The sequence below is a fragment of the Cyrtonyx montezumae genome, unplaced genomic scaffold (assembly GCF_038088225.1).
Source record: "Cyrtonyx montezumae isolate F1298 unplaced genomic scaffold, pur_monq_1.0 scaffold_7, whole genome shotgun sequence".
Classification (NCBI taxonomy): Eukaryota; Metazoa; Chordata; class Aves; order Galliformes; family Odontophoridae; genus Cyrtonyx; species Cyrtonyx montezumae.
Window position 1 is genome coordinate 4,477,200 of NW_027072078.1, and position 17,594 is coordinate 4,494,793.

Genomic DNA, 17,594 nt, shown 5'->3' on the forward strand with positions numbered 1-17,594 from the left:
TGTCTTTCTACTGCTTAAATTAATGGGACACAGTTCAGAAGATCTTATACATACAGCAGAGATAGTCACAGGGTGCACACTGGCTTCCTACATTTGCACAAATCACATTGGCCTTTAAAAAGAACACTGCTGATTTGATTTCTCCTGATTTTTCCTTTGAAGTTCTCCCAAACAAGGAGAAAGCTGATAGAAATTCTTATTCTCCTTTCTCTTTCCAGTGCAGATACAACACCTACCTTCTCCAAGGCTCCCTGGCTAATAGTTTGTGTGGGTAACACGAGAGTGGCATCTCCAGAGTGAACGCCTGCATCCTCCACATGCTCTGAAACAGCATGTGCAATAACCTGCATGCAATAATAAGACAGTAATTAGTCACCCCACACTCTCTTGTGAACTGTGCCCCAACCTCCCTGCCCTCTCCTAGGTATGGGCCAGCAGGCTCTTGAACAGAGGTGTATCCAAAAGCACTAAGAGTCGCCCAAAATTCTGGGGAGAGTCTGCATAAAGCAAACACAGGGCATATGGAAAAGTGGATTATGTTAGTTTTGTCCATGCTGTCCTTAAGCAAACTGAGAACAGTAAAACAAACACAGCCTGGAGATCCTATGACCTCCTCTACCACATAATGATTCAGGAGCTAACAGCTCACTAGACTTCAAACCAGATCTTTAAGCTCTCCTGGCCACAAATACCAAAAATTTGCCATTCCATTTGTATATGTTTGCTTACTCTTTCACAGAATTTTAACTGTGGAGAAAACCAGTAAGGAGAAATTCAAGCCTCACAGCTTAAGCTAAGTGAAGCTGCATCAAGGTGCTCCACCTTGACACTCAAAAAGACAACGATCTTGTCTGCTGGTTAAAAATGAAGATTGATAACAGAGCATTTCTGTAAAATGAGCAGTTTGTGATTGCTTGTGAAAACTATATCTGATCAATAAAGAAATGCGAGGCAAAGCTGTAGCAGTAAAACATGCAATACTGCAACACATGCTACCAATTCCGATACAAGTCATTTGTGAAGCCTGTGATTTGCAAATCCAATAACAATTTTATTCCAAAGGCTTCACTCACGTGACTAAGCAATGCTTAAAGCAAACAAACAAAACAAACATGCAAACAAACAATTCAGGCATATACAACAAAGTAGGTTGAGCTTTTCAGTCATAATGTTTCTGAACCTCAGACAAATTCTTCTTTCCCCATTTCTCTGCTCTTCTCAGCACTGCACAGTACGTCATTAAAATCAGACATTTTTACAAATCTCCTCACTTTAAAAAAATTTCCTATTAAAGAAAAGCAAAAGTTCTTACTCTTCCTGCCTTGGCTACAGCATCCATTTCCACCTCGCGGGCATCTTCAATAAATTTAGTGAGTACCACAGGGTGATCCTGTCATCATGACAAGACAGAATAAGAAAGCTTTTATTCGATAGTATTTGTGGATCATCCAAGTACTCCACTATTCATCACTGGAAAAGCTCTGGAAGCGGAGTCTCATAACACCAATCTATTAACATCCTTACTCCATGGACAAGTGAACTTTGCCAAAGAAATAACTGGAGAAAACTTCACATGATTTCCCCTAAGCCACTGGGCCCTCCAAAAAGTGTCACTATGACAGAGAATTTGTGGGCAAAAATACCAAGAGCTTTTGGATGACACCATGACAAAAGGAAGCTAGTGGGACGCTTGCACAGATGCAGAGACCTCTGATCTTGCTTCCCAAAGATGCTCCTTACCTCTGATATCCTCAATCTGTCCCTGCTCTGAGTCTCACAGCCACCTCACTAGTCATGCTGCTTCACAGAGTAATTGATTCTTGGCATACTTAATGACACTGCAGAGTGGCTGTTTGCTATGTCACTAAGTCACATATTTGATTCCCTTACACAACCCATTCCTTTCTCATTTCCCTGCCTGGTTTCCTAAGCCTCCCAGGGAGATGTTGCCACTAATTATAGCTGGCCAGGATCAACCTGCCCTTGACTCTCAACAGGTTCCCTGATACAGTTTTCCTCCCTCTTCTTCCCGCCCACCTCTGTGATGCCAGCACACACCTTTTCAATGCTTTCTCCTCCCAACCACCCCCTCCAACAGATGGTTAAAAATGTAATCCACATTCTTCCAGGCCAGCTTTATGTTTCAACGTTTTAACTGTCCTATCCACTATTAACTGCCTGTTATTTATTAGAGAATAAAACGGAATAAATGACAGCCTGTGCATGCTCAAAAGACTCCTCTTGAAAAAATATAAAGCAACTCTGAAAGTTACCAGACACAATTCCTTACATTTATCAGCGCAAGGGTAAATTCACAGGCAAGGACAATGCCACAGCCTCTGCTGTTCCATAAATTTAGTGTCTTGTGTCCTGTAACTTTCTGTTGCGCTGCGGTTATTCACAAGGAGATCTTAGACGTGCACACAACCTTGTTTGTTTCAATCTATCACAAATCTTGCAAGAAGCTTTGAACATTACTGACAACATAAATGCCATAATGAGATAACACCATAATAGCAAAGTGGCTAAAACAACAGAACATGGCTCAGGCACTTCATCTGGAGATGCTTTGTTGGGTGAAGTAGAAATAGGAAAGCCTTTGCAACAGAAAAATGAAGTCCACATCCCATGCAGATGCTCACATTCAGTTGTATGCTCACAGCTAATTCAGTGGAATCAATTACAACCCATAAACCTTGACAAGGTAACAATTTCTCTAATTTAAAAGAATACAGTACTTCTGTTTTAATTTTTGCTAGTTCAGCTTCAACTTATTAAGGCTGTTAGCAAAATAAAAATACTGTGTGAACAAAGAAGCCTTCCCTTTGCAGTCCGACTAAACTAGCAAAACTTAGCATATACCTCTGCAGCATCAGGAACCAGAGCACCCAAAAAACTTGTGGTGTGACCAAGAAGTACAGCTGCTTGCATCTGGCAGCAAGCATCAATGCTGTATTGGTATCACATGGACCCAAAGGGAACAGCTCCTCCTTTCCCCAGGAATACATCATGTACTGCAAGCACTCCAGACCCCAGCACCCCACAGGGCCGAGATGATCAGCCGTGAAAAGCTGCACTGCCCAATTAAAGTCCATCAAGCTGTGACAGTTTAAGCTGATGAACCTCACTTTCCTGGGCTACAGCACTACTCTGAAGAGGGATCATTCAAAACACCGATGGCAAGTACGGAAGAAATTCAGGCTCTGAGTTATCTGCTACATTCTGAAGCACTCAGGTCTTTGGGAAATTGCTCAGATTTTTCTTTTCTAAATTTCTATGTACTGGCCTAAACTCTTCCAATTGGTGGAAAAAAGACACTAAGGAAATCCCCAAATTAGTTTTAGAAAAACTTTTAAAATCATAATCTTTCATCTTCTGCTTGATGTATTCTAAAGCTCCATAACCACCTAACTGTAAGCAAGCAGCAGTCCTGAATCCGTATCGAAGGAAACTCTGTATATTATTTGCAGAGTTAAATGTCATAGCAAAAGCTAGCAAAGGTTCTTGCATTCAAGATCTATCCTTTAGGGAATGAACTGAGGGGTCAAACTCTAATTTCACTCCTCAGAAACAGATGGAAAGCAGAACAGGTGAAAAAGATAGAGCAAGCACAAAGCACAGAAGTGGCAGCAGGGCAAAGACTGGTACCTGAGAGACTCTGGTGGCTTCCACTAAGAACTTTTTCATTTCTTCTTCAGTGAATACCACATTCATTGCAGACCCACTGTAGGAATGAAAACACAAAACAAAAGCCATCAGCTTCCCTTGCCACTGCAAGGGAGAGCTGCGAACACTAGATACCACAATAGAGGACTGCCAGTTACTTTTACATGACAGACCCAGCCAGGCAAGATCCTCACTTAAGCCACACGCTCCCTCCACTCAACTGTAAGAATGGCAGCGCTGGAACCTCATAGTCCTCAACTGTTCTCCCCAGAGCTCATGATGTAACATGTCCCCCACAGACAGCCCAATTGCTCTTTGGTAACAGGTGAAGCCAGGAAGCCACAGGCCACTGTCATGGTTGTGACAGTGTAAACCAAGATAAAAATGGGCTGCTCTTGGCTGACTCTTTTCTTAGACTTTAGTGGAGGGGCAGAGCAGATATAGTATCTGAAAGCCACACTGAAATGCAACCCTCAGTAATATCAGACAGAGATTTAGGAGAACATGGGTTGAGAGTTGGTAATTCAGGTCTCTTTGAAAAACAGGATTTTTTAATTCCTTTTTTATTATTATTTTTAAGATGTGTCAATGTTCATTTCTACCACTGCCGCCCAGCTTCTTCTTTGTTCTGAAGGGCAAGCCCACAAACGCTGCGGAGAAAAGTGGAGGAAGGATTTTCCCCACTAAATCAGTCACTTTAACTTGAGGTAAATAGACACAAGTACCTACATGCTTCTATTTAACGGGACTACATCTTCGGCTGATGTAAATCAATAGAGTTCAATTTAAAACATGGACCTATGTCAGTTGCATCAGTGAGGATGTGAACAGGTGCACACAGCACATAACTGGGAAGGAAATGCATTTAGTTTTCAGAGGCAACTAGCAAATATTAAAGGCCATATCTGTTCAAAGGATGAAGTCTAGCTATGGACCTGCTGCTGTTCTGCAAATAGAGACCAGACAGAATGCTGTGTTTTTCACTTTCTATTTCTTCAAGCTTGACATTCTCCAGTTCCATCTCCCTGAATTCCCCTAATCTGTCCTGAAGTTCCTCTGACCTTGAAATGCTCAAAATACCTTGGAAATACTGCATTACCGAATACTTACATGGAAAGGGTTTATACTTAACTGAATACAAATAGAAACAACAAGCTAAAAGGAGTGTGTCCTAAAAATCTAGAATGTGACATCAGAAGCACTTTCTAATTTACCCTCCTGATCAAAGTGCTGGCTTTTAACTTGGATTTGCAACTTCACTGCAAGCTTCAGAAACCTGATGGAAGAATCAGCAGTCTCTTATGAAGGATATTTTCTTGAGGCAGAACATACATGAAATCCTTCTCTTTATCTTCTTTTTAAATTAAAATATTTTCATTTTGATATGTTCCTTTTCATACGAAAAGGATCCTGTCTCCAATTTATTTGCACTCATAAATTGTGCCCAGCAAACTGCCTCTTTGTGCCTAGTCAGCTCTGAAGAAACTCCTCACAGAGAAGAGTGATCATTCAAAACCTCTGTGAGCAATATACAACTTCTTCAAATAGTCTAGCTGTCGGAAATATGCAGTTCTGTACAATGTCTATTTAAAGAGGAACAGCTGCCACAGTGTAGGGACATAAAACATGCCTGAAAGCAGAGAAATTTGGCAAATAAACAGCTGAATTCAAAGGATATGCTACCATTTTCTGGTAACAGATGCCAACCCCAATAAATGGCCTCGGCACGTTGCCTTTTGATTTTCCTGGTGGCAAACAATCTTGTGACTGAATTGTACAGGTAGTAGTCTCAGGAAACTCAAGAAACATCCCAGATGGCATGAGTTTTTTGCCTTGAGACATGAAAAAGGCAGTTCAGCTAAACAGACATTCTTACGATTACATTCTGCTTTGATCTGTGCCTGATGGATATAAGGAATCCACTGGATTCCTTTATTTGTTTGAGCACTTGTCCCACCTACTAAGACTGGCAGTTTTAAGCTGCATGCACCTAGCAAAGTGTTTTCCCCATGTCCCTAAAATTATTCCCTCCCTGGTCTCAAGAGCTTTTTGAGCTTATACTCCCCACCTTGGTGAGCCTTACCTTAGAACATAGGAAGGCCTCAGCAAACATGGGTAACTCACAGAGCCTGCAAATTCAACTGCATCTCTCTAAAGACAGGGAGGGAAAACATGCTGTGAACAAGAACATATTTTAAAGTCATACCGACATATCCATTCTAACTGCATTTGTACTTCAAAAAAAAAAAAAAACCAAACAAAAAAAACCCCACAACAGCCGTGTGCTACAGGCCTCACTGAACAAAATACATAACTGTTTCAGAGTGGTCCTGCTCAGACCTGCCCATAGAACTAACTTCACTAGGAAAAATCAGAGGTGCTGTCAGTTCCTTTGCATTTTCCACTTGGTACAGCAGTTTTCAAGGCCAGGAGGATAAACTAGAGTAGAGTGACAGTGGTGTTAGCATTTTCTGAGTATATATCCTGCATTGTGTGGGGATAATATGAAGACATGAACCTTCCATTCTCCATTCAACTCTGAACTACAGCATAATTTTACAAGGATCGGTAAGTTCAACAGAAGTAGTAAAGAAAAAAAACAACCCAAATGTCTTCAGAATCTTGAAATGTATCTGTAAGTTGGTCCCCATGAGCAGATGCTCATAAACCCCTGTGATGTCATTGCTTCCCAGATGCACATCCCAACTTACCAGCGTGCTGACTGCCTTCCAGGGAGCTTGAGCCACGTGGAGTTCATCCAGAACAGCTGAGAAAATGGAGCGATCTTCTGCCCGGTTGATCTGCGAAGGATTCGTGCCAAGGATCTTCACCCCACTCTGGTGTAGTGGCACTGCCAAGTTATTGGGAATCTGCCCACCTACAGAAACAATGCAGCCACTGCATCCCTGTTGACAGAGAGAAAGTAGCACAGTCGCATTCAAGTTAGCTTAATATTAAGAACTGCTCAAACAAAGGATTCAACATATAGATGACATCGTTTTTAGATTGCTATGAGTAAAGGTGGATCTCAACTTTTATGATACAGAGGTACTCAGGTCGCAAAGAGCAATTCAGAGCACAGCCTCTTGAAAAAGAAAGCACTGTGCTCCTTGACGTGATCAACAGACAGCAGTCACTTGATACTGTTGGGCCAGGAAACCCAGGAGTCTGCAGCGTTCTTGTGTTTTTTGATATCAAGCCAGGATTTTACAAATTCTGCCAGAACCACAGACTACTACTTTGTATTCACGCCAAATTAAGGGGCTTCTGCTTTCCCAGTGAGGATAAGCACCAGGCTGACAACATGCTCCTTCAATTTAGACAGGAAGGGAGCTCAACTGCAAATCCATCATGCCCTGCAACACTACTCAGCGAGGTCAGGTCTCCCTCCTTTCCTCCTCACGTGTGGACACGGGGATCATCAGTTCACCAGAGCCCTGTTGTGGCCATTGGACACAGCAGCACAAACAAACAAGGTGTTTTAGGTCTTCCTCCTCTCAGAGCCCAGCTCTTCCAGGAGAACAGCCCAAAGGCCAGAGTAGAGAACATGCACACACAAACTCTTTATTTATTTATTTATTAGCTAGAGTTGCAGTAACTTCCAACAGAGGGGCAAGGGAAAACAAGTGGAAGGTTTTTGTTGTTTTTTCCTCCAATGCCAGTGCCTTTATATGCAAACATCCTTTCCTAGCCTCAGAAAGCAAGCTTTAAGGAGCCTTCGCTGCTCCACTGCTGACCCCCTGCTGCCCTATACAGAGCCAAGCAGCATGTCATTCATCAGAGCCCAATCCATCAGGCAGTCCGCAGGGGAGAACTTCTCTAGACACACGTCACCGTTTGTTTTAATTCACCTTCAGTATTCTTGACTAGCTCTTTTTTTTCTAGTAGCACAAGTATTTCAGCCAAACTCTCTAAATGTGCTCATTTCTATGCAGGTTCTCCAATTTCTTTAACTCCAGAAGCATCCTCCACTCACAGTGTGCTTGTGCCCAGGCAACCACAATTTCTTACCGCAGGAAATAAGAGATGGCAAATTACAAGAGACAGCTGAGCTTCCTTGCAAACGTGCATCCTTCTTCAGGTGCAAATATGGCTTTTAGATGTACCTTTTTTAAAAACAGACTCAGGAAGACTTTCAAGTATAATGTAGTGTGGTAAGGAAATTTTCAGTAGTAAAAATAAAAGGCTTTCAAGTACCTGCAACAATTATCGAGATGTGAATCACATTCAGATCATTTAATAATTCAGGGTAATTAAATAATCGGTGCTTTAATTCTGAATTAAATCCTGTGAAACATGGCCCAGAGGAGAATCAGGCCCACAGTACAGCCATAGCAATGGGCTCTTTTGAAACACGTGTTTTACAGTTTTACCCACTTCTCGCAAATGAGAAATATAAATCAACGTCCAGTGCACAGTGATCCATGGTTTGGCTCTTTTAGAGTATCACTGTTCCTTTAATTAACAAATGTGTTTTTCCTGGAGAAACCCAACTGGCCTTCCTGGAAGAGGAACTTCTTAATGAGGGATTTAAAGGATTTAGAATGGAAGATCTGTAAGCTGCAAGCAGGATGGTCCAGAAGTGACTCAGAGAAAAAAAGAATGATAAATGCTAGTACAAATCCTGGTCAACTTTGATGAGGATAATTTCCTACCATATAAGGATCTGCTACAAAAGCCTGGCATTTAAGAAGCAGTTATTATCCCAAGGTCTGCAAGATTACTCATTTGCCTTGCATGCCAATATACAGTGCTGGAGACAATGTTTTTTCCTGATCTCCATGCATTTGCTCATGAGATGACATGCAGTTGCTGGCCAACAGCAATCTCCTGAAAGAGCCTAGGATGGGGGAGTGAAAAATACCTCATCAGTAGAGAGGGTGGAGCTGGTCTGTGCCCACTTGGGGCTGTCTCCTGACATCAGAGCTCAACATCTCCAACCATCTCTTTCTCTGAAGAAAAACCTGTTCCCTACTGAGCCTCCAAAATCCCTCAAGCTTCCAGACCTATCCAAAACACAGTAATTATCCCTACTCCCTGGACTCTGTATCATCCTTCATTGATGAGAACCAGACAGTGAATGAGCAAACCCTTCTCACAGCTTGTAATGGTTCATGTTTGATAAAACGGCAGCCTTACTTTGATGTCAAGGTCAACAACATTGTAATCTATCCTAAACATATTTCAACCACAAATGTCCCAGTAAATGGCATCTCTTCAGCTGCTGCTTGTTTCCTTCTTTAAAGCAATTCCAGTCACTGAGCCACTAAAATCAAAATACTGCCTACCTCAAAGTTGAGATGGCACCAGGGGCTCCACGGAGAAAGAAGAGGCAGCTTACTCAAGCAGAAAGCAAAGAATCATACACTCATTTTTGCTCAAAAAGATTCATAAATTGAGGCCCAGCTTCTGCTTACTTCTTCCTTTAAAATTCTGCTGTTATTTCCCAAAGAATGCTCTCAACTTAAGAGCAACCCATTGCCTCGCTAGGGTATGGGATCACACTGCTGAGAAACATGGGCAGACAGAAAGAGACTCTGCAGTGTATCAGTGTGTTATCAGACATATTTTAATTATAAAGAGAATGAGTAATAACCTTGCCAACATGTAGCTTTAAAACACACTCTGTACGTAGCCTAGTGAAAGAAGCCTAGAGAGAATTATTTTCCCCTTTACAATAAAAATCACTCTTTTTATTACTACCTTGCTTTTATGCCATTAGTAATAGAGTTGGGTTTTCTTTATCCCTGAGTTTGAAAACAAATTAGACCATTAAAATTGTACCTAAGAGCCTCCTTTAGTTTTATGAATTGTTTCAGAATGATCCTGGAAACTGAAGAAGAATCAGAAGAGGCCCTCAAGCACAGAGATATTAAAATAAAAAGGGAACATCTTCTCTAGAAACAAAAAAGCCAATAAATCTGAGGGAAGGATTTTTATTTATTTATTTATTATTGTCCTCACAGACTACCACCTAATTTTGCACTTTCATAGTAAATTGAACTTTCCTTCAAAGCTCAGCTCGACCCTGAAGAGCTCAGTCTCTGGTGTGTCAGAGCAGCTGTGAATGTAGACTAAAGAGGGAGACAGCCAGCTGAGTACATCCCTGGAACAACCCTGTGCCACGCCGTGAGCAGTACCTGGGAGGAAGGCTGGGGACTCCTATCACCTCATTGGTCAACTCACTCTTCAATAGAGTCTCACTTGTCTAATCAGAAAACTGGGAACAGTTGCCCAAGGCTTGATACTAACCCTAACACTTAGGGAGTAGAGGAATCATCTCTACTGGTGGCTAATGGCTTTATCCACTGTTTGCTGATGGTTTTACCTACTGTTTGTCAGTGCTCCAGGACATTTTAGAGTATGTACACCACTGTCCATTGCACACTGAGAGACTAGAGGAAGCACAACCCCTACTAGGCTCAGACTCTAATGGGTTTAACATCTCCAAAATAAACACTTTCAGCTCCAGGTACCTCAGGATGCAACATCTCCCAGCGTAAGCAAGGTCAGCCAACAGATGGAGTGCCATGATTTCAACCTCACCAACCACTGCTGTGACAAGCAGTATAATGCAAACATGTACATACGGTTCTTTTCTCATATTTTTCCTTACAGAACTTTCTAATCACTAGTACTACATGTTTAGTAATGAGTAGTTTCTCCCTCATCAACTATCCCCACCTCCCCTATGATCCTGCAGTAATTAGATGCTGTGTGCTATCAGTGTTATTTCCCTGACAAACTGTCACACCAATTTGTTCCATTCCCCAGGTTCACAAGTTGAGTTTTGGTTAAACAAATGTTCAACATTTATAGAGCTAAGGCTCCTGGACAATCCTAAAGTGTTCCAAAATAATCAGCCTTTAAGACGTCAGTGAGCCACCAGAGTCTTTTAAACTGCCCTAAATCAACGCTTCCAGTGACTTTCTCTGTTTTTATGAAAATGTGAAGAAGGAACATAGAAAAAACAGCTAAGTATGAAGATGCAACTTAAAAATGCCCCTAAAAATACTCTGCAAGTGTCTTAAGACGAGCTTAGAGACTGGGATTTGAATTCTGATATGCTTTTGCTTGGTTCCATATTTGGGAATAATTGAACTGCAGCCAGGTTATAAAACCATTTTAGAAACCACCTCCCGTTCACAAAGGAGCTGAGCTCAGATTGTCAAGTAACGGAAAAAGAGAGCCACGAAAAATGGTAACATGACCCAGGCTCCTCATAGTTCCTTCAGAAAGTTACACAGCCAACTTACACTGAATTTCAAGGGAGATAAGAGTTCCTGTGAGCACCTTTGAAAATCTCAGTCATAAAATCTAAGCACGTTACCTGTTAGAAATAAACATTTTCCACAGCAGAAGCAACAGTTTTCGCCATATATAACCTTACCACCGAATCTCCTCTGCCTTACTATCGGCAGTTCAGAACACCTGAAAACTCCCAGCAGACAAGGGCAACATGTGGATCAGGAGCCATCTTTCAGCTTGACGGGGATAGAAATGCTCCTTCCTGACCTGCCTGCACACCATACAATGTTCACCACATTGCCACTCTTCTGTAAGGCCCAGGACCATGAGCTTCTGACCACGTCAGTGTTATGCACACAAGTTGTTCTACTTGCTTCAGGGAGAGCACTTGTGCTTAAAGTCAAGGATATGCTCAAGTGCTAAAGCTCAGCACCACAAGGGCAGAACAATTTGTGCGATAAATGACTGTGCAGCAAATTAAATCTGCTTGTAAATATTGCACAATATGGCATCTTGCAAAATAAATTAATATTTATTTGGCATTCATTATTGAGCAGTCTGCTAGGAACATCAACGAGGTGTAAAATGCAACACTGGGATCCAAACCAAACAGCTTTAGCTAGCAAGCTCTCTCCCCACCCACAGCTGCTTCGCCAAAGCAAGCTAGTGACATGAATTTTGACAAGTTTGGGCTGCTTTGTGGCTTTTTGTTGCTGCTTCTGCTTTTTCTTTTACTTTTTTAAAATTATTTCTTTCTTTATTTTACCTCGTATTGGTAGATGTCCAGAATCCTTTCCAGTGACATCTCCTCAAAGTACAGTCTGTCACACTCATCAAAATCTGTGCTCACTGTCTCCGGGTTGCAATTCACCACGACTGTTTTGTTGCCAAGCTGACGCAGCGTGCGGATACTGGAGACAGCACACCAATCAAACTCCACGCTGCTGCCTGCCAGGAGACAGAAAAGCAGGCAAGGAAAGGATGGATGCAAGGAAGAAAACAGACATTCTCAGAATTCAAGCTGAAAAGAAGAGCAAGAAAAAAGCCAGCATTGCCTCCCATCAGCTCTGAGCGTGAAATCTAATCGTCCCCCCACGGAAATTAATCATCCATGAACATGGTCCTCCAAGAACAATGGTGAGTAGGCTCAGCTGCTCAGGAAAGACAGGCCCCCAATATGTCTGTCATCGTCATGCATAAACTTGTGCCTGTCCTTGCTGCCTATCAAGCTACTGCTGCCTCTCAGCCCAGCCCACTTTGGGAAGGACTCAAGAGGCACAAGGTTAGAGGTGACAAAAAGAGCACAAGTTATGAAACAGTGCAGTTTACCCCAGGAAACATGAAGCAATTGTACAGAGGCTGTTTGAAAAACAGAAAACTGAATTAGGTGTTTTGTTGTGATGTTTTTCTTTTTGTTTTGTTTTTTAACCTCTCAGAAGAGCAGAGTATGGTCAACCCAGTTAATGATTCTGACTTTCCTATGCACTGACTCTTGTTAAGGCAAATGAATGGATTAACACTTGTGGAGCCACTTTGTGAACCTTTTACCTTGGTGCAAAGCCTGCAGTGCTTGTGGTTATCACTCTGGGCAGGCACGTTCCAACTGTCCTGAACACTGAGTAAGCACTGCGCACACCTCTAAAGGAAAGATGGAAGGAGGGAGTCACCTGGCACTCGGAAAGGTCCCTGCTCTACACAGCTGGGGAAAGGCAACTTTTGGCAGTGCTGGAGGAGTCAGGCAGTGCCAGAATCCAAACGGGACATATCAGCCACCATCCTATAAATTTCTATGCTCAAACCCCCAAGAGGGGTAACACTGAGAATGATGCATACCAAAGAACGTTGTTAAACAGTTATGCTTGTGGTATGGAAGAAAACCTTGGCCTCACTGTGATGTGCTCACAGTCATTACATGATCATTAACCACTGATATCATCATTTTTTATAAATAATTGTGTGACAAGATACATTGGAAATTCAGGCTGTGCTTAATTGCTGCCTCCACAACACCCAGTAACAAACAGATGGCTGGCACAGGTCACTTACTGACAAGCATGCAGTTTATTTCCCTGCTTCTGTCAAGCAGCAATCTCAAAACATGTGTTGGCCTCAGCTAAAAACTCACAGAAAAGACAGGGAAACCAAATTTGGAACAGGATGCTTTCCAGAAGGGTCACCAGATGCTTATTCAACTTGTTTATTTCAACTCAACTACTCAGATATTCCTATACAATGAAAAAAAATCAACTATGGGACGTGACGGCCACCTGCAATCCTCAGCAGTCTCCTTTGGGCACTACCTGGGAAAACTGCCCAACACTCAGAGGTATAACACAGATGCACCAAGCAAGGTTCAAATCCAGGCAGTGGGAAAAGGGAGGACAGCAAACTGGGAAAAGCATGCTACTTACTTGCCTTCAAAGGATAACAAAGAAAAAAAGAATAACTTGGCTAGTGCACCTAGAGATGCAAGCAGTGGTTTCTTCTATTAGCAGACGTTATTTAGTTGCAACCTCTTTCAAAGATTCTCCTGGTCTAAATAAAGCTATAGAACAGATAAGACAATACCAGAACTGTACATCTAATCTAAGCAAATTTTAGGTAAACAGTACAAAGTATATTCACATAAATTCCATCAAATTATTAAACAATGCTGCCATCCTTTTTACATTCTCATTTTGCAGCTACCAGCGCGATGACCAACAGAAGCATTCCCTAAAATATTGGCAATCTTGGAGCATTTCTCCTAATTTCACTCATCTTCAATGTTTGTACTGGAAACTGAGTTCAGAAAGACACTTCACACTAACAGCACCAGAAGGATACCATGTGATCCGCCCATCCAAGCAAAACAAACAGATGTAGTTTAAATTCTAGCTTTCAAAAACTGTCACTGCTACTTGTGAGATGCAGAGCAAAAATATTTCTCAAGAACAAGCAATTTTTTTCGTGCCAATAATTGCAGGAAGGATCCATAAAAAGTGAAAGTAGTCATAAAGAATTCAGCACACTCTGTCTACAGTGTTCACAGCCATAAGGAAACTCTTTTTGCTGCCTGAGAGTCTGCGTGTGTTGAAAAAAATGTATAGGGATGCCTATACAAAAGTAGATGGAGATACCCTAATCTTATCATAGCCACCTATGCTTACAGAATTAAAACGCTAAATATGTAACAGCGTACACATGAGCAGACAGCAAACATATCTAAGCTACATGGGGCAGCAACTAACTTCCATATTAGATTCTCGAGACTTAAACATCTGCTGATCAAAAAAAAAAATCCCTAAAACTTTCTGGAAATCATAACTTAGCGATGTGCTTTTAAGATTCAAGTGAAAAGTAATAAAAATTCTCCTGGTTTTTTCAGAGCATGAAATAAAGTCTCCAAGCAAGTGTAAAAGGCAAACCTTGTGCTAGGAATTGATGTCCTGTGCACTGTGCTAGAGAAAGTTTTGTCACCACATAGGAAGAGGAACAAATGAACCACAAGAATACCCAAAGAAGACTCGAGGGTACAGGGAAAACAGAGGAGTTGTGAGAAAGATTTACCTATGTGATATGGTCCACAGCCCAACACCATCACTCCACAGTCATCAAATTTTATATCGTGTTCCTGAGAAGGGAGGGAAAGAAGTCATTAGGGTCTGTACTCAGCAGCACCTAACTCCATGCTTCTCAGCACAATTTGAGGTGTTCAGCCCATATCCAACAGCCTGATCCTTCAAGGGTGCAAGTCTGATGTCATTTACTGCAGTGTAAAAGAAGCACAGCTCCACTGGAACTGGTAGGGCTGCACTCAAACCAAAGGAGACCAAACACTCCTGGCCTGGCTGGCTGAGCAGCGAAGGAGCTATGAGCTTTCATAAAAACAAATGCTAGCATGAGACAAGTGGGACATGAGTTCTGCATTCCTAGCACCTGACCTCTGCATAGAAGATATATGTACAGGTGATACAAGACAAGATCCTAACAACACAGGAGCATTAACACCAAATGCACTGGATCACTGGGCTTGGGGAAAGGGGATTTACATGCATCACCATTGAAAATACTTGCTACGAAAACCAAGACATTTGCAAGATCTCCAGAAATACTGCAGCACAGGGGAAACAGATCAATCTAGCCAGCAATGAGCTTGCTGTTTCCAGCTGCACCTACCTGGCCGTTGTACGTGACGTAGAGGTAATTAGTTACTGCTGGGTATTCTGCTGCCAGCGTGTCAATCTGCATGGGGGGAGGAGAGCAGGGACTATGAGTTTGACAATGCAAGAATTTTCTCACACAGCTCCCTTTTTTTTCCCCACTTTTCTTATTTTTGTCCTATTATTTTTTTTCCACCGTACCTTTCCTCAAAAGGAGTTGATCTGAATTGTGATAGCTGGCTTGCAGTTCAGTTAAGAGGACGCTCTGCTCTCCAGCATTTCTTTCTAAGCTGCAGATTCAGCTTCACATCTGCTTGCTAAAACAACTTCACAGCCCAGGAGCTTTCTCCAGCCAACCCTTCTTGCCTCTGCCTTCCTCACTCTCTACTGTCATCTACTTACTACATGTTACATACATGGTAACTAGTCCATTTTTATTGCACACTACTGCTGAAGTTCTCTGAGCTGAACAGCCAAAACATTTCTACATGGAATACTGAACAGGGAATAGTGCTAAAGCAGTCCTGACAGAAATTTTTACATGCCACCACTTAAAAATCTTCCAATCTTCAAGTATCTCTGTGAATCCCCACTGGCAGTCCAAATGCTTGTGAAGAATGTGACCTTAAGTCATTAGCACTATGTAAGTGTCTGCTGCTCATTACTGTTGTTATTACTGCAACTTGCACTTCATGGCTCAGGAAGAAACATATGCTTTGATGCCACAAATGCTGCATAAGTCAAACGACCTTATTAAGGGTACCTTGGCACAGAAATCAATCCAGCACTGCAATGTCATGCACAAGAAAGAACGTAGTGCAAAAGCAGACATGTTCCTGTAGGCCAGGACACAGAAGGAAAAGAGCAGCTGGGTGACAGAAGGAGATCTGGCATCTGGAACTGGGCCTGAGGATACAGATGGACTTTTCAGAAACACTGAGTAGCTTAGAGTGGCTTTGTTGGTACTTTTTCCCCTCTTCTTAGAGACAAAACAAAACAAAACAAAACAGCTGGTGGTAGTTAAATACCAACATACCTCAAATGCAGCAACTGAACACCTAGCAAAGCACGTGTGACACTGCCATGAATACTAGCTGAGCTCATTACACTCTGTGCTATCACAATGAATAGCAAATGAACCCATAGCAATAGGGCACTTCAAATAAAGCATTACCCTGTAAAAAGTTACTACTGGCACAAAAGACATACGACACTTTCCATGGTCACCCCACGGTGGGCCAGCATCAGTCTTCTCAGCCATTTTCTGAAGCCAGGCAGGTATGCTCCCACCTCAGCCACAGAGAAAACGAGTAAGTCAGCATCTACTTGGGGATATTCAACCTACAAATTCATGACACTACAGTGAGCCTTGCAGTGCACAGGCAACAGCTAGGTGGGCAAATCAGTTCACTTCTGAAGTCACTGTCAGAACTCCCACTTATGACAAAGAGCCAGGGTTTTCACTTTGTTCACCCCAGCTGTTCTTAGGGACACAGCTCTCCTGCTGAACACTCCCTCCATGACCAGTGAGGTTTCTCATGGTACCTTTTTCACCCAGGGCACTATGTTCTTCCTCAGTCTCAGCTGGCGGCACTGGACTTCAGTCAGTCCCAGGCACTTCCCAATTTGTCTGTCTGAGAAGCCCATCTGTTTGGCCTTCCTCAGTGTCTCTTCTGGAATTTCTGCACTGGTATTAAAGAAACAAACAGAAGAAAAGAGCTGCATGAAGCTTTACAGCAATATTTAGATGATGTGTAAGTACTTATGCCTTCCAAAGTGCACTGAGGTGCAGCTGTGACAGAAGCATGCACGTAAAGGCAAGGAAAAGAAGACAACCTGGTTAAACCATGGAATCCTTGTGCGTAAAAGATCTTTGTCTTTAAGCTGAACGTCCCACAGAGATACCTATTAGGTAAAGCCTACAGGTAGACTAGTGATTCTAAAAATGAGACAGGATTGGCCCATGCTAGACCCGCAATCTCCCAGGCAGCATTCTTCACCAAGCCAGTGCAAGGTCACCATGCCCACAACATCTGCATCATTAGTCACCACTGCAGCCCCCACAGATGACTTCTTTGCTCTTTTGGATTCATTATCCCCACATCTCCATGCCTAAACTTCTTTTCCCTTCTGTCAGTCTCCAACTTTTTTCATGCTATTTTTGCTAACTCTTGCATTATGGAAAGGAAGAAATAGACAGCACAAACTGGGGTCTCTCAATACCTCTGTATGTCCTTGCCCTTGCTTCTGCTTTGAAAGAGTCCTAGATTTTTGCTGTTCAATTCAGATACATTGTTTTCCCACAGTCAGCTCTGCAGCTCATGGTTTCTTGCCCATTTTTTCCACCTTCTCCATTCCCTCTTTATATGCTCCATCACAATTTTGCTCTCCTACACTGTTTCTGTTTCACTTTGTTCTGACTCCACCTATACCCCTGATAGTTCCTGCCTGTCTGTTTCTAAGCTACCTTTTCTAAGCCTAGCTTTTGCAAAAACATAGAAAAGCCTATGTATTTTTATCAGCATTTCTGCTTTTCAT

At 42.3% G+C, this 17,594-nt stretch overlaps 1 protein-coding gene across 1 annotated transcript in view; it reads right to left on the reverse strand.

Annotated features, from left to right (window-relative positions):
• The window catches only part of CPS1 (carbamoyl-phosphate synthase 1), an 81,873-nt gene that overhangs the window by 16,495 nt on the left and 47,784 nt on the right, over positions 1-17,594 (reverse strand). The window contains exons 22-30 of the mRNA XM_065751177.1: positions 16,602-16,743; positions 15,073-15,138; positions 14,464-14,527; positions 11,681-11,862; positions 6,378-6,572; positions 5,750-5,817; positions 3,649-3,724; positions 1,313-1,390; positions 237-344 (exon numbers count right to left, since the gene is read on the reverse strand). Of these exons, the coding sequence (XP_065607249.1) occupies positions 237-344; positions 1,313-1,390; positions 3,649-3,724; positions 5,750-5,817; positions 6,378-6,572; positions 11,681-11,862; positions 14,464-14,527; positions 15,073-15,138; positions 16,602-16,743 (979 nt within the window). The remainder of the gene's footprint in view (positions 1-236; positions 345-1,312; positions 1,391-3,648; positions 3,725-5,749; positions 5,818-6,377; positions 6,573-11,680; positions 11,863-14,463; positions 14,528-15,072; positions 15,139-16,601; positions 16,744-17,594) is intronic.